The 16,692-nt window shown below is 37.5% G+C and overlaps 3 protein-coding genes across 14 annotated transcripts in view; 1 reads left to right on the forward strand and 2 right to left on the reverse strand.

Annotated features, from left to right (window-relative positions):
* The window catches only part of LOC132203699 (multiple C2 and transmembrane domain-containing protein), a 36,188-nt gene extending 26,650 nt beyond the window's left edge, over positions 1-9,538 (reverse strand). For all 9 annotated transcript variants that reach the window (XR_009442462.1, XR_009442463.1, XM_059631649.1 and 6 more), the window contains exon 1: positions 9,304-9,538. Coding sequence is in view for 7 of the 9 variants with exons in the window: in XM_059631649.1 (XP_059487632.1) it covers positions 9,304-9,307 (4 nt within the window). In the remaining 2 variants the exon portion in view is untranslated. The remainder of the gene's footprint in view (positions 1-9,303) is intronic.
* A 2,524-nt stretch (positions 9,539-12,062) lies between these two features.
* LOC132203144 (elongator complex protein 5) lies at positions 12,063-14,053 on the forward strand. 4 transcript variants are annotated; one of them, XR_009442430.1, is made up of 7 exons: positions 12,063-12,360; positions 12,418-12,729; positions 12,811-12,986; positions 13,044-13,240; positions 13,299-13,414; positions 13,602-13,690; positions 13,763-14,053. XR_009442430.1 is itself a non-coding variant. In XM_059630676.1 (6 exons), exons 1-5 carry the CDS (start codon positions 12,300-12,302, stop codon positions 13,396-13,398), a joined length of 846 nt encoding a protein of 281 aa, XP_059486659.1. In that variant the 5' UTR covers positions 12,063-12,299; the 3' UTR covers positions 13,399-13,414; positions 13,783-14,053. The 4 variants fall into 4 exon arrangements, 2 of the variants coding, with proteins under 2 accessions (XP_059486659.1, XP_059486658.1); XR_009442431.1 differs by having other exon boundaries at positions 13,606-13,690; XM_059630676.1 differs by lacking the exon at positions 13,602-13,690 and having other exon boundaries at positions 13,783-14,053.
* On the reverse strand, positions 13,784-16,172 carry LOC132203349 (protein sneaky). The gene is made up of 4 exons (XM_059631064.1): positions 15,887-16,172; positions 15,572-15,831; positions 14,150-15,519; positions 13,784-13,829 (listed from the first exon to the last, which is right to left on the reverse strand). Exons 1-4 carry the CDS (start codon positions 16,170-16,172, stop codon positions 13,784-13,786), a joined length of 1,962 nt encoding a protein of 653 aa, XP_059487047.1.
* Positions 16,173-16,692: the final 520 nt, after the last annotated feature.

Here is a 16,692-nt window from a genome sequence, read left to right on the forward strand (position 1 = left end):
AAGATCTGCAAATTTCACTGAGAATATAAAAAATCAAATATCCTGCGTACTGATACATAATATTGTATTCTTAATTATTTAAGGTATAAACTTTGCTACCCAATTTTCACGATCATTAAGGTATACCAATAAAATTAACACCATTGGAGAATTTGGTTCAAAAAAATCTGCAAATACCCCTCCTTTTTTAAGAAATCAATATTCATAAAAAAGAAACATTTTGATTTGTTTTTTAAAGATATATATTTTTGAGTGTTTTTACTCTCTCATATAATTTTGATGTTTTCCAGGATCAACTAAATTTTCTGGCAGATTGAAAAACACGGAAATTCCCACAAATAGGAAAGAATTGGGAAATTCCTTGTTAGCGAGTATCAAAGTTCAAATGGCTATAATAAGACCACACAGCGTTGACTGCACGACATCCGTGCGTATTGCATTATGAAATGGCAGAGCGTGATTTATGTGTCGCAGGAGTCACGAAATTGACGAGCCGGTCAAAAATGACACAGACGTGTGTGTGCTTTCGGTGACGAAACACTAGTTTGCGGTCCAGATGGGGAAGCACGCAACGCATAGAATATAACGCAAAACAAGTTACGGAAAGCGGTACTTTGCTTTTTGCTTTTATAAGAGAGAGAGCACAATTAATTATTCAGTTGGCTCGCTGGCCGAGAGTGGAACATGTTGTTAAAGAGGGGCGAGTTTGCCGGCTAAATTTATTTCCCTGCCTGCAAAACGAGCGTTGCTTTTTCCAGACAGGATTTTAAAAGCAACTTCATTTTATTATATTTTATTAAGCGGTAAGCAATTTGTGAAAAGGATTAACGATGACGGACATATCAAACTTAAACCTTTGGTCAAAAATCAATAAAATATCATTTCTGAGTATTTGAAAAAAAAATTTAAACTATTTGATTCAATCAGTATGTACTTTAAATTTTTTCAACAAAAATATCCAAAATATTTGCATGGCAAGACAAGATCAAATTTTGTAACTTTGAATTCAAATGATTGATTAAAATTTCATTTTAAACTAATTGTAAGTAACACTGACTGTAGTTTTGTTTTTGTTATAATTAGGGAAATATACGTCTACAATTGATTTGATTTAGTAAGGTTTTTATTAGTCATCAGACTATTAAATATACACTTTAACATACACTCATGTTAACGTCCAGTAAATTTTTCTCGGAAAAAACGTCACTATTTGTTCATTGCACTGTTTCATAGCATACACTAGATATGGATTTCAAATATTTAACACATTCATTTTTAAACATTTTAATATTTGTTATACTTTTCAATGTATCTGGTAAATCATTGTAAGCTACAAATCCACTATGGAAAAGCGATTTCACACCAAATTCACTTGAGACTTTGTTCACATAAAGATCCTCTTTATTTCTTGTATCATAGTTGTGAACATTACTTACATATTGCACATTATTCATCAAATAATTTGGGAGGTCCCCTTTTATAATTTTCTTTACCATAACAAGAACGTTCAATTTAAGTTTTTGTTCTACATTAAGCCAGTCACTTTTTTGCAGTAAAAAAGATTTGCTTGTGCGTCTTTTACAACTTAAAATATGTCTCATTGCTGTATTTTGAAGTTTTTGCAACTTATTTAAATTTTCGCCACTCATTTTCCAAAACACCGTTGAGCAATAGTCAAAATGAGGAGCAACGATACAATTATACAATAGCTTCTTGGTGCTCCTTGACAATTTGTTTCTAAGTCTCCCAAGGAACATTATTTTCTTTCCTGCTTTTTTAATTACATATGAAACATGTTCATCAAATTTCAGACAGCAATCAATCATTACACCAAGGTATTTGAACACTTCCACTCGTTTTAGTTCATGACTCTCTACTTCAATCGGATTATTTTCAATACTCTGCTGAATTTTGGTTATCTTATATTTCGACTTCGCAATAACCATGAATTTCGACTTCTCGATATTTAATTTAACCTTAAACATTTTCAGCCAAGCTGACACAATTTTTAGCGCTTTATTCATAATTGCGGCAGCTTTTCCGTAAGAGTCCGCCGAGACTGAAAGCATTGTGTCATCCGCAAATATTTTGACAAGTACATCCTTTAATTGGCTTGGTAGATCATTAATATACAATATAAAAAGTAGAGGTCCAAGGACAGAACCCTGCGGCACTCCTATTTCTACATCAATCTTATTTGAAGATTTGTCATTCATATATACATATTGTTTCCTTTCACTTAAAAAACTATTTAGAAGTTTCACACTGCTCTCGGCAAATCCATATTTCACAAGCTTTTGAATCAATTTATCCCTATCAATGGTTTCAAACGCGCGTTTAAAATCTAAGAAAACAGCTATTGTAATTTTATCTTCCTCTGCCGTTTTCCTCCACTCTCCCAGAATATATTGGATGGCTGATTCACATGAGTGATTTGCACGAAAACCTGATTGCATATCATACAAAATAGATTTCTCGTCAAGATATTTCACAATTTGTTTTTGAAGAACAATCTCTAGCACTTTTTCAAACAAGGGCAGAATATTAATGGGTCTGAAGTCCTGCGCTTCTTTTGCGTTTTTAATTTTAGGAATAGGTACCACCATTGATACTTTCCACTCTACTGGATAGGTGCCTTCCCTTATTATAGAATTTATGACATCCAAATAACACTCCTTAATAATGTCAAAAACACTCAAAATTACATTTAAATTGGTGTTGTTTGGCACAGTATTCGCTTTTAAATTTTTTACAATTTTCACAAGTTCTTCCATTTGAATTTCTCTAAATGAGAAGGTACGATCAAGTTGTGGAATTTCAGAAAGCAACCCCTTTTCACTTTCATTTACATCACTTATCGACCTTACAACTGGCTGCAAACTTTCCACAAAAAAATTATTAAAATTATTTTCTATGGAATCGTTTGAACAGCTCCCAAATTCCACATCCTTAATTTCCTTTCTAGCCTCATTTTTTTCATCTACAAATCGTTTTAAGGTTTTCCACATTAACTTTGGGTCATGCTTAGACCCATCTATTGTCACAGAATAATGCTCTTTTTCACCTTTTCGGCATAAATCAGTGTATTTGTTTCTCTCTTTAGCATATAATTTCCAAAGTCTTTGAGCCTCAGATTTCGCTTGCTCAATGATTATGTGCGCGCCTGTCTTTTCAACAAGAGAGAGTGCTACGGCAGCTTGATAGGCTGCTTCTCCCGCATCATCCCTCACTCCTCTCTGTTTTTCCATTTCAATACTGTACCAGGGTTGCATCTGGACTTTTCCCTTAATAAATATGACTTTATGTTCAAGTAGTGAGACAACAGAATTTTCAATAATATCACTTAAAGCCATTGCTTTTTCTTCGGAGCTCAAGTTCAAATTTCGAATCCAGTTAATTTTGTGATTTACTAAACATCTCAGTTCATCATATTTAAAATTTTTCCAGTCACGAATTGATATGATTTTAGAAAAGTTTCTATCCATATTGAACATATTGCAACTTATTTTAATCGTCTCATGGTCCCCAATTTTGTTTCTTTTTTGCCTACTCACAGAAACATTTGTGGTATTACTTAAAACAAAATCAATTAGACTTGCCGACGTTGGCGATATTCTGGTATCAAATGTTACCAGTTGTTTGTAACCTTTGATATGAAACGCATCTTTAGTTGTTCTCGTAACTTCATTGGACAATTTCAAATTAATATTAAAGTCTCCAACTATAATACTTTTGCAATTACTTTCATCATTTTCATCTAACCAACTTGAAAAGAATTTCAAAAAGTCACTCACTGAGTGCGAGGGGGATCTGTACAATGCAATAATTCTGTACATTCCCTTATCTGTTCTTAATCTTACACCACACAACCACCATTTCGGTGATTCACACACGCAGATTTCATTTTCAAAATTTATATCATCTCGTACGTAAATTGATGCTCCACCTGTATGTCGTGAATGGGAAAATGAATGCACTGATTTGTAGCCCGTTATTTTTAGTTCACTGTCTAATATATTTTCAGTGACATGAGTTTCCGAAAGACACAGAACAGCTGGATTATTTAAGGAGACTGTTTTTAAAATGTCACACAAATTATTAATTATTCCACATGCATTGGCGTAAAAAATCAAGTTTGAGTTATCCCCGAACAGACCGCACCGCTATTTTTGTTCTCTTTTCTTCAAAAAGTTTTTCTTTGCATTTTGATAACTTTCACACTTTGGGTCATTTGCGCTGTGATTTTCACTCATTTTGTTCTGGTGTCCCTTTTTGTTGAAATTTGAGCAGTTTATGCACTTCAATTTTTCTGCACTTGCTGTACACTCGTTTGAAAAATGGTCACCCGCACATCGGATGCAGACGGCCTTTTCACTGCTGCAGTTTTTCGCTGTGTGTCCAAAACCCCGACACTTGAAACACGCGATCGGGCTGCTGCTTTCCGCTACTTTGCAGAGTTTGACTCCAATTAATAGGCCACTCTTCTTCATCATCTCCTTTGTTTCAGCATCAACAGAGAGAACAATTTTCACCTTTTCGTCCAGCTGCTGTCTACGTCCCCAAATATTCAGCTTGTAAATAGCAAGAACTGAAATTTCTCTCTCTGCATAAAGACCACTGCTCTTTATTTCCTCCAAAACAAACTGCTTGTTTACGTCTGCTTTCAGATCCTCTTTGTTCGGGAAATCCTCCACGTAGGCCCCATAAGCACATACACGTGCGCGCGGTGGGTGCTGCTCACGGCGATCGGTCGGTATGCGGACACTTTCGCTCGCTTGCAGCAGGTCATTGATAACCTTTTTCCCCCTTTCGTCGCGGCAGCGGATTACCACCCCTGTTTTTGTTGTGCACAGGTCCACTACATGCTCTCTCCTTTCCTTGTCAGAAATAGCCTGGAGGGCTAAAATTCTTGCTTTTTCACCTGTTTTGGTCGCCTGCAAGAAGATGTCGTTTGCTTTCCAATTTTTCTCATTTTTCTTTTTCTGATGGGAGACCTTCGTCCATTTGCCTTCGTCAGAGGCGGGGGTGTCAGATTGCAAAACAACCCCGTTCGGTACAACCGGAACCTCTTTAGGGCACTTTTTGGTACTGGCAACACTGGACCACGTTTTATTTACCTTCAGTTTGGATCCCGTTTCACCACCCCCAGGTACCGTAAGATCATCTGGCACCTTATCAGTAATTCCAGGGAGAGCCTCTTCCTTGTCTGCGCCTTTGTTGCCCGCCAGCAGCTCGTCCGCCGCAGCAGGCAGCGCTGACTCGTCGCTCACCATACTCGCCATACACTCGCCATTGCTGGACTCCGGGGTTGAGTCGGTGCACACTTTGCAGACCCATTTCTTCGCCACGAAGTCCTCCTTAAGCACACGATCACTTGTGAGCACTCCTGCACACTTCATGTGCCGATACTTGCCACATTTGCCCATACACTTCACAAATGCCGCATCTCTCAGCACTCTTTGTGTGCAACCGGTGCACAACACGTCTTTCACTCGTCTCATTCTATTAACATTAATAATTACTATTAAAAAAGTCGTCAGATTTAAGTTTATGTTCTTTTGTAATTTCAAAGAAATTAAAAATAATACATTTTGTGTCCCAACTTAGAGCAGACTTCCCTTTCAGCTCCCGTGTTTTAGCAAATTTTTTGCCGTGTCTTACCTATCCTATATTAATTTATGCTATTTGTTTATTTGACTTAATTCTGAATAATTTAAAAAAAAAAATAATAAAATTACTGAGCAGAAGATGAAAGATATATTTTTGTGGAGAATTGGCTAATGCATTGTATTGTTATGAAAAATATGAAATCAACCCCAATGATCTGTGTGCATTTGGAAAGCAGGTTGGTGTGATACTGAAATAACAACAGATATTAGTGAGTGAATTCTGATGAATATTGATTTTGAATCACCAACAGGGGACTACTCTTGGCTGAGCACCAGACTGATGCTGCCAGGCTAATTCACTTTCAACTCCCAAAGAGAGAGGCTAAGTTGCAAAATCATAAACACGTACGAGCGGCTCACTCGGCCCAATGCAAATGGCACATCGTTCGGCGTACACAAGAGAGGCACTTTGGACTGGCGCGCACTGTACTGTAAAAGCTGGCGCAAAATCTCTCAGCCAACCCAGCAAATACGGACGACGAGCTTTTCCCTCTTGCCATTAAGCCAAGCGCCATAACTGTCCTCTTTGAGCAAAATGTAAATCCGAAGTTGGTGGCGTTTGCATTTTTTTTTTTTTTTTTTTTTTTTTATTATTTGAATGCGACAAAAAATGGGGAACTTTTTAGATAAACCAATTCCTTTGACTACCCTTTCGTCACTGCTATTTGAACGTTTGGATCAAGTGTCAGTAAAAGGACACGTTCATTATCGCCCAATTAGGTCAACACAGCGATTTGCTTGTCCTCTGTTGTGCTTTATTGTACATAAAGATTATAATATGATGGCGCATAAATACATGTTCAATAGGAGCGCCCTTTAATACAGCCTGCAGCTCTGAAACATGTGCGGTTTTGGATCAGGTAACAAACGAACAAGTCCGACGCATATAATAGACTGTCTGTAGTGTAGGAGAGATAACAAGCTCGCGCGTTGTAATTTAAATGTATATGACGGGTAATTACAGGCGTGGAGGTACAAACTGTGCACCTGACCTCGCCCTTGTTTCAAATTTTAACAAAATGAAAAGGAAAAGTGTTGAATGGTTTTTTAATTCTAAATTTTCATTACAAATTAATTCATTTAATAGTTAATCAAAGAATTTTCAGCCTAACTAATTGTAAGGCAGGTGTGAATTTTAACTTAAAAAAATCGATTTAGGTTTTATCTTTTCTGTGTGGAATAAAGAATATTTTGGACTTTTGCTAATTTATTGTGCCAAAAAGACATAGCTTTACGTCACAGACTTTTTTATTATAATTCAGTCAAACCTTGCATAAATACAAAACTTAGACGGTATGTATTGTCTCTAGCAAAGTTTCAAATTATATTTTGCTACACTTTTTACTTTTTATTTGAATTAATTGTGAAAATATAATAAAATTTATTTCTTTAAAAATATTGAATTTTTATCACTTGAATTAATTAATAATTACATCAAATTGTATTAAAGTGGCGAAAATAGAAATTTGCGAAATAAATTTTCTAATAAAATTTGCAACATTAAAATTTAAAATTCTTAAAAATTTTAATAAGAGTTTTGTAACTTTTGTATAAATAATAAAAAGATGCTTGCCATTAAGTTTAATGGATAAAATAATACCGTCAACCAGCACAACCACAATGAACATTAGCACCTTTTCCTCTGATGAAACGGCGATGACCATTTTTCAGTGCCTTCTGCGTGACACGCTATGTAATTAATTTAAGAAATCTTTCTACTGTCGAGAGAGTGAAATGTAATTACACTCCATCCGTAGCGCGGGGGTGAAAATACTTTTGCACCCCTTTTGGCAGGAAGGGTCAAAATTTATGTCAGCCACTTTTAATCCTCTTAGGCGAGGGAAATGGTTATTAATCCGAAATTAATTGTGTCGAGCCGCCGAATTGATCGCCCCAGATTTCACACTTGGCGAATTTTGCATCCCCAGCACCAGCCTGAAGGGGTAAATTGCGCCGTCATGCACTACTTACAATTAGGGGGAACAGAGACATTGTTTATGCTAATAGCTTGCTGGAATGAGTTGTGATAAAGCCACACGGTCAGGGCAAGGAGAAATTTTCTTATAAGGCGTAAAACGCAATTCTACTAACTTGTTAACCACGAATTAAAAAAAATGAGTTGACGGATCGTTAGAAAAAATATTACTTTAAACGAATTGCTCACTTGAAAATAATGCAATCCAGAGCAAGGCCTGTTGTCCTGAACCGTGTGCACAGGAGCAATTTTTGATTTAATAAAGCAACCAGTTTTCCAGCTCTGTTCAACCCGCGGTGAGCAATAATTAATACCGCTTCGCAGCACTCCTTGAAAACAAGGCCAGTGACGAAGTTAATCAAATTGGTCTTGTTTTGTTTCCAGTTAAAAAGAAAAAAAAAATGATCACCATTCTCTCCAATTATATCAAACATCAAAAGTTCTCTGGTGGCGGAAACGTGATTAGAAAAAAAATTTATTTTGCTCGTTTCTGGACTGGTCAGCAAGGTTTCTGTTTTCCGCCTGGAAAAGCTCATTTTACCGTGGAAAGTGTGGACAAAGCAATACTGCACAGGTACAAAATGTTTTTTCAGGCGGGAGGACATGATAAATTATTTAAGGCTTGTATGGGAAATAATTAACTCGGCCATTCTGTAACGAGCGTGAAGCAAATTTGCATTTTATAAAAGTGGAAAAAAATAACCACATTAGATTGTGGTATGGCAAGTGTGTTGCTACTTTTTTATTAGCTAAGAAAGAGCCGGATATTTTTTATCGTTTGTAAACAAAAACCACTGGCGATATCTTGTTTAAAAAAGTCGCAAGATAACATTTTGAAGGCTTTTATTTGATTTGGTGGTGTCTGTGCAGGATTATGACTCTGAAATCTTGTGTTTGCGTTTAAAGATGTAAAAAGTTAATACCGAATATTAGAGCCACAATTCCTGAAAAAAGGCGATAACGTTTTTGCGAGGGTGCCGTGAAACACGCGGGGCTAATTTCAATTACACCGCGGCCGTGTGCTCTTTGTTGGCACGCACTTTTTGCGCCCTTTGCCATTCTACTTCTCTTTGCACGAAAGAGCAAAAAAATTCAAAACTTGGCCATCAATTTTAATACACATTTTGCTGTAGTAGCTGAAAAATTTCCGCTCCTTTTGAGGCCCAGACAGGCTGAAATTACACCAGCAAATTTGCCACTCAAAGCCGGTTTGACCCTCCAGTAAGATTATAATTTCCGCAAGAAAAATACCATCTTTTAATTTAAAAAAGTGGCCGCACTATCTACAAGAAAACGCAATTTTCGCAGTGTGGCGTTGACAGAAATTAATATCGTCAAAAACTGCTCTTTGCTACTTTTTTGGCCTAAAAAAACTGATTTGAGGTGAATAAATTACACAATGGCACGGGATTGACGAGATTTTACTTTTTCACTACACAAAAAAAAATGGAATTGATATTAGGCAAATGAGGTAAATACCAAAAACTATCAAATTAATAATCTTTCAAAATAAAGTCGCCTCTATAAGTATGATTCAATGCATGTTAAAAAACATATTTTTTCAAATACTTTAGGAGAGCTGGATTCATGTAATTCTTAATCTAAAAATTTTTAACTAAACTAGGAGATAAAAATTATAAAAAAAAAAAAAATACTCACCCATGAGGTCTTGGAACTTTTCCGGCAAGGTTCCTCAAACAACAACGTGCCAAACAGAGAAGAAAATTGGCTGAGCATTTTTTCGCGGCGGCCGAAATCAAAGGTGAGCTTCGTCGTTGGTGCTGATCGTGTTCAGCCCCGCGCCACCACCATAACTGCAAAAGTTGGTGGTGTTGGGCCGCGTGAGCTCGATGGACACACCGTTTTCGTCGGCGTCTAACGCGGCACTGCGGAGGCTCTATCGACCCGATCTCAACACGCCGCCTCCTCGGCGAAACGAGCCTCCAATGTGGTCAGTGACGTCAGCGGTACCCCTCGCGCAGCGCCAAACCTTCGACCCGGCGCCGCTTTTCTGCCGGCTGACCGCTTTGTTACCCGTTTTGCATGCCAAATTTCGCCTGTTGGTCCCTCAAGAGCTAAAGAGGATATATGGTTGAGGTGTACCGTGATCCTATTGTCGCATCAGTTGGTTAGACATACATTTTTACATGATTAAAAGAAATAAAATTATAAACTTATTACACGTAAACTCTTCAAAATAAAACAATATGTAAGAGGTGTGTATGTTCTATAAAAAACGTTTTAACCTTTTTAATAGGAGGAAATTAATAAATATATCCAACTTTGTTAATTAAAAGTGATTTTTGAAACAACAAAACGATTAAAAAAAAAATCATTTTTACAAAATAATAAAAAATTTGAAATTTTGAATCAAAATAATTTTAATTTCCAAATATAATTACTTGATTTTTTTGGTTATTAATCTACAATTAAATTTTTATAGCATATTATATTTAGTATTCTCAGTTCTCACGCACTTGGCGCTAATCGACCAGCGAAGCTATGATCCTATTGTAAGCCTTGTTATAATTTGAAAATGCACCTGCCTCAACATCCTCCTCGTTCTCCGTTTACTTGTCAGTTCTGAGGGCTGTCGCAATTTATATTGTATAATCGCACCGCAAACAAATGCATGCGGGCGTTGAACCCCTCACTAAAGCTGTTTTCAAACACTGGAAACTCCAAATAGAGGAACTCGAAAAAAATGGGTTTATTCAAGCAAATTTATGTAAAGCAATAAAAAGCATGTGCCAAAAAAAATTGGGGCGTTGCCAGAAAGTGTTGTTATGTAATGAAGTTTACGGCCCTTTAAATTATAATAGTAAAAAAGTCTTATATTTTTGCGAGGAGATAAAAAAAATTATAATATTTCAACAATTTTCACCAGTGATATCATGATTGATTTTTTTTTCAATTTATCATTGCGCGTTACTTACTTGAGGAGCATCATAGCATAATTATTGCAGCATTCCTAAAATGAGGATTATTTTTCATATACAAAAAAATTTTGCACATTTATTGACTGTACAATGTGCATTCAAAATCATTACAAATGGGTAATTTGAAATTTCTCTCGAGATGATTAATAACTTAGCAACATAATACATAATTTATTTATAGTAAAATAATATTATAATTTAATTTTTTATTTTATATTCAATTAAATTATTAATTTTAACGATAATATTTAATTTTTGTTCAACTTCTCTTAATTCATTTTAAAAGGTATCATTTTTTTTTTATTATTTTATTCTTCTTGGTCAACACAAAAATTTTAAATTGGAAAATAAAGAGAAGAAAGAGTTTACAACTGAAAGATGAATGCTACTACGTCCGACTCCAAAAGAGACTCGGCCGCCGCGGTAAATTATTTTGCAAGTTGATGCGTATAAAAAAAAAAAGAACGGGGTTAAAAACACCGGGACCCGGTGTGAAAATGACGTCAATATGTTATAAACACCGGGATCCGGTGTGGAAAAAAGTTGTCAATATGTTATTTACACCGGGAAAAAGTAGAGGCGGTTTTTAACCAAAATGCAATACCGATAACCGTTCAACATTGAGAACCGCAAACGTTACAAGGGCTTTATTGTTTAATATTAATTCTTCAATAAATTTTTCCCTTTAATTTCGTGTGCGCGCATTTCACCGATCGTAGACAACACCTTTTGTAGGCAACTCCGTTGTGGGTTTGCGAGCTTCGGGCTGGAGGCGCGCTCGCCCGAGAACGTGGTGAAGGCCGGCTCCGGGCGGGACAAAAGGGCGGGGATCGTGGGGGGGCTCCTGCGGAGCCCCCCCACGAACACGGCCGCCCTTTTGTCCTCGCCCTGCGCACGGCCTTCCCCACGTCCTCGACCTTGCTGCGCCTCCACCCCTCGCTCGCGGCTTCTGCAAAAATTAATCTTGGGGGTTGCCCAACTCCGAGTTGCCGGATCGTGGGGTGCCTACAATTCCGTCTGCATGCTTGTTGGTGAAATTAAAAAAAAGGAATATTTATACATAATTTGAATTAAAATATGGAATTTTCATGAATATATATTTTCGGTTTGGTTCTAAATCTAAAAAAAAAAATGTAAAAAAGTATTGCAAGACATGGATTTGAACCTCCTGATATTCATTCTGGAAGCGGGTGCGTTACCGCTACACTGCTGCCGCTTATAAAGGTAGTGAAATTTATTGGTATTTATCGTTCCGTGTTTCAGTACCGGTTGCGATTCTCAACCGGTAATGGAGAGACGGTTTTGGCATTGCAATAATTGGTCGTTTTTTTTCCCGGTGAAAATAACATACTGACGCCAGCATCACACCGGGTCCCGGTGTTTTTAACCCACTTCAAAAAAAAACTATATTGAGATTGAGTTGAGAGGCGGGCGGTGGTGCGACGAAAAGAAACGACTGCTTTGCTCTACAGAGCGGCAGAGGGGAGTGTACGCGCCACGCCCCCTTTACCCTTATTTCGTTTTGTTTTGTTGTGTTGGTTTGATTTGAAGAAGCAGAAGCAAAGCACGTTTCACATTTCTTGTGTTTTTATTGTTTTTATTCAGAGAAAGTGCATAATACAACCCGAAGATTCGGATTATAATAATTGTGGGCTCTCTCCTTTTCATCTCTCATCAAAACCTAAAGTTTAAAGTTGCATTACATACATATTTACAATGTCTGTGTTGAAAGAGATTTTGTCAGGTGTGACATCAAGTCGTTCTGTTTTAATAAGCGGTATGTAAAACCACTAAAATTCTCTATCTCATCTTGAATACTCCTTGTAATTTATAGATTCTGCAAACTTCAGGGGTGACCAGATTCTTGGAGGATTTATGCAGAAGTTTTCCAAAAATGGCACGAAAGTCGTGGCTCTGATCTTTGATGAAACACAAAGCCCATTTGTGCACTTTTCCAATGTGACTTGCAGAAAAGTCTTACCAAACAAAGAATCGTGGATCAACTCTGGTGCTGAACAAATTAGCCTAGCCTGCTTCTTGCCTGCAGAAGGAAAAGTGTCGGTGGTCATTCACTCTTTGTCCTCTGCGCTTCTGAAATTTGATGTTGAAGATTTGTATAAACAACTTCACAACATCATCAACAATGGTAATTATTCTTGGCTCTTATAAGATGGGTCTTGTTTAGATGTGATATTAAAAACACTTAGTATTTTCTCAATTTTTCCAGACGATGTTCTCCAGCTTGTTTGTCACTTGCACCAAGACATATCTGATCCAAGGGATATTAAATTTTTAAGGTCTTGTTTTTCAACGTTCATTTCTGTGGAGCCACCCATTGGACGACAAAAGTACCCCACTTTTAGTCTCGAGCATTACAAAACAAATGGGAAATTTTTCACAGATGTAAAATAATAAATTAAATTAACTTATTTGTCATCAAATTTTTTTAAATTTATATAGAAAAGAATATTTTATCAAGAGGCCAACGGAAAGCTGAAAATCTTGCCATTAGTACAAGAAAAAGATGAAAAGCCTCAGCCAGCAGATGCTGTTTCTCAACCAATACATGATTCATTTTCAACATTCCGACACAGCCTTAATTCCGAAGAGCAGAAGGCCAGGGAGAATTTAGTCCTTCCTTACCAGAGAATGACTCTGTATGTATTGATAAATTTCAATTTTTTTTTACATTAACATGAAAAATAATGATTTTAGTGATGGTCTTCCTCCAAGAGGACATGGGAAGATAGAGTATGAGCCTGAAGATGATGACGAGTGGGACGAAGAAGATCCTGACGATGATTTGGAAATATAACTAATTACCAAATAAAGTAAATTTTCATTTTTTAAGTTCATAGACTTTCTTTAATTTCTGAATTTTCAAAGTTATAATTAAAAATTAGTTAATTAAACTAATTGTAAAAAGCTTAAAACCCTAGACGAATCTTTGATGTGTATTTTCTTTTCAATATGAAGTAACTTCTATTTTAACCTCCCTAACAATTTGTCATTGTTTATGTTGCATTACACTCAAACGCTATTTGAGGTCACGAACCTAACCAAGATTTATGCTGTTCTCGAAAAGGAATTCATCACCAAATTATTAGGTATAAAAATTATACTTCAACAGCAATTAAATTTTTGCTCGCATGTACTAAGAATCACCATCTATTTTCCAGACTCAAGTCATTTTTTTAAGATTATGGCAGATCATCCACAAAAGATCGGTTGCCCAGGAAAACGCAGCTTTTCACAAGACAGTTTTTAAGAAAACAATATTGGAGATGGTTCAAATTTCTTGCCTTTTTTAACGTCACATGCAACTTCAACATCCTGGCCAAGGTGAGAGACAAATGTTGCATCCACCGCAAATTACTTGGCTTTATTGAAACCTTTTGATTCTTTCCTATAATTTATAAGATCTACTAAAATTTTCTCAATAAAAATTAATCTGAATTAATCAAATTGAAGCAACATCTGTTTTAACAAAGCAAATCAAACATTTACAATTAATATCTTTCCAACAAATTAAGCAATAGTACAATTTGTGTGTGCAGCTCTGGCACCTTACAAACTTTTCTCCACGAACTTCTTCTGTACTGCACAGAATGCACCGCCGCACGTTCCAAAATTTCACTCTGATTGACTTGAAAAAGTTCAAAACTTTCATATTAGTCTTGTTTAACTTTTCTTCTGACCGCAACTGTTCCAAGCTGGTGTCCACCCTCCGACTTGCAATATCCCTCCACTGCAGCCTGGCCTTGAGCAGCTTGTTGTACAAAAACACAATTCGCTGCTTCTCTCTTTTCGGATAGTACCACGCGCAGATCAGTTTCCTGGCCCTCTTGGGCAAGTGGTCTGCGACGACGAACAAAACCATCAAAAGGAACAGTGCTAAAATTTTGACATAGTAGTAGGTCTGCAGGCTGTTCGGATGTGGCAGGCAGTGCTCGTTGCTCAGGGTGTGATTGACGAAGGCGTCGTTGTTGAAATTCTTGGTCAATGACCGCACCAGCTTGGCCACAAACCCAGAGCCGGTCACCTTGATGTGAATGGTGTGATTTCCTGTCAGGGTCATGTCGAACCTTCCGTGGGTGGCCACAACCTGAAGGGTCCGGAAGTAGAGGTAGTCAGTGGACAAAACAACCAGGACGATGAATAACAGCAAAACTATCCGAAAATAGGGCGCAAGGTAGTGTTTAGTTTCAGGTCCGTTTGGCAGGGGTGTGGAGGTGAGGACCAGGTTTCGTTTTTCCATCCTTCGCAAGGGCATCAGAACGGGCTCGTGACCCTTGCTTGCCCTTTTAAGATCCAAAGCCTCAAAATCTTTGGTGATAAAAACGTTGTCATAACTTGGGCGGTGCAGGTAGTTGTTGACGTACTTGACAGACTCAAGGATGGTTGGCAGGAACATCAGGGCGACTGCCTTGGACAGCAGACCGAGCAGCACCTCGGCGCCCTCGGCCTTTGCTTTAACTTCGGCCTCGATGGTCTTGGCTGACGAGGTCACGTCGTGCACCTCCTCTCGCAAATCAGGGTCGGGCAACTTGTACCTGAACTTGGCCTTCCCCAGGGTGGTTTTCAGATCAGAGCTTTTGAGGGCGTTGAACGCCGAGCCGTAGCCGCGATTGATGTTTGTGCTCGCGTCGCAGGGCGCCTTCCCGACCACCAGCCACGGCAGGTCGCAGACGTAGTCAACTTTCATTGGCCAGCACATCAGCCAGGAAACCAAAGGTGACACCTTTTCCACGCACTCGTCATACTTGTTCTCAAAGATTTGCTTGCAGTTGAGACTGCTGTTCTTGATGGCGTTTACACACTTCAGCTCCACCTTTTTCATAAAATTCTTCTCTATGATTTCACCATCAGTGTCCACATCCGGATCGATTTTGTACTTTTTGTGGACGGACATAACTTTTTCCACATATTCGTCATCCTGAATATTGTATTAAAATAAAGTTTAATTATCCAACATTTTTTTCAATTACCTCGTCATCAGGAATAGAAAAATTATCATCCAGAGGTATGTCAACGGCTTCTGTGATGGGCGCGATTTGCCTATGAACTGAGGATACGGCGTGGGCAACGGAATCGGCACTCTTCTGGTGGTCCATCTGCAGGATGGCCGTGGTGAAGGGCGTCACTGTGAGATAAGCGTAGTCTTTGCTGATGTTGAAAGCCAGCTCTGCAGCGCATCCGAAGGTTCTCACTGCTTCTTTGGTATTGGAAATCATGTTGTTACCAGGTCCTGAATTAATTAATTTACATTCCTGAATATTTTATAAAATTACAATAAATCTGACCTGTGATGAGAAGAGCAAAAAGCATAGCTTGCAAAGTCCGCCGCCCGTTTCTAGAGCAGAACAGCGTTGCGCAGATGAGGCCCACGCACTGCACCCTCTCTGAAAGTGCACAAGCGACGCCGAAAATCACTCCCAGTGAGATTCCATACGGCTGCAAGACTTCGTGGCTGATGCCGAGGTCGACGAGGATTCCATGATAAAAGCCTGCGGCGAGCAAAGTTCCTATTATGAATCCGGAGACACATTTTTTCAGCGCATCAACCGCGTTCTGATGCGTTATTGGCATCTTCAACAATTAAATTTTTATCAACCCAACAATAGGATTTTACTGGGAACTTTAAAATTACAATTAATGAAAATAAATATTTCAGCATTCTTGCAAGCAGCAACTGAAACATTTTCATGACGAAAAAAAATGAAAATTATAAAAAAATTCTTAATTTTACAATAAAACTTTCTAAAAATTTAATTTTCAGCGTTTATAAAGTCAATTCATGAACTCAAGGCATATTTTAAGTTCAATTGATTATCCGAAAACTTAAAAAATAATAAAAACTATTTAAAATAAATTTAATATTTCTCAATATTGTGATTTTAATTTACCTAATTGTACATACGAAAATAATGCAAATTGTTACAAGTGCCATTTTTCTTTGTTATTTGACTTTTCAATGTTGTGTTCCTGTAGACTTACCAAATAAAGTAAATCATAATATTGTGATGATTGTCTTTATTTAACTGAAATTCACAATATATGCAATACGCTCATCATGCAGGTCGTGCCAGTTGCCTACGAATTTTGTCAT

This window comes from Neocloeon triangulifer, unplaced genomic scaffold (assembly GCF_031216515.1).
Source record: "Neocloeon triangulifer isolate White Clay Creek 2 clone unplaced genomic scaffold, ASM3121651v1 ptg000017l, whole genome shotgun sequence".
Taxonomy (NCBI): Eukaryota; Metazoa; Arthropoda; class Insecta; order Ephemeroptera; family Baetidae; genus Neocloeon; species Neocloeon triangulifer.

Bases quoted from the DNA above. Each gene is read 5' to 3' on its own strand.
- LOC132203349 (XM_059631064.1), bottom strand. From the start codon at position 16,172: ATGCCAATAACGCATCAGAACGCGGTTGATGCGCTGAAAAAATGTGTC. The intron at 15,832-15,886 runs GTCAGATTTATT...TAATTAATTCAG, and splicing joins TTTTGCTCTTCTCATCACAG to GACCTGGTAACAACATGATT. The intron at 15,520-15,571 runs GTAATTGAAAAA...TACAATATTCAG, and splicing joins TTTCTATTCCTGATGACGAG to GATGACGAATATGTGGAAAA.
- LOC132203144 (XM_059630676.1), top strand. From the start codon at position 12,300: ATGTCTGTGTTGAAAGAGATTTTGTCAGGTGTGACATCAAGTCGTTCT. The intron at 12,361-12,417 runs GTATGTAAAACC...TGTAATTTATAG, and splicing joins TCGTTCTGTTTTAATAAGCG to ATTCTGCAAACTTCAGGGGT. The intron at 12,730-12,810 runs GTAATTATTCTT...CAATTTTTCCAG, and splicing joins TCACAACATCATCAACAATG to ACGATGTTCTCCAGCTTGTT.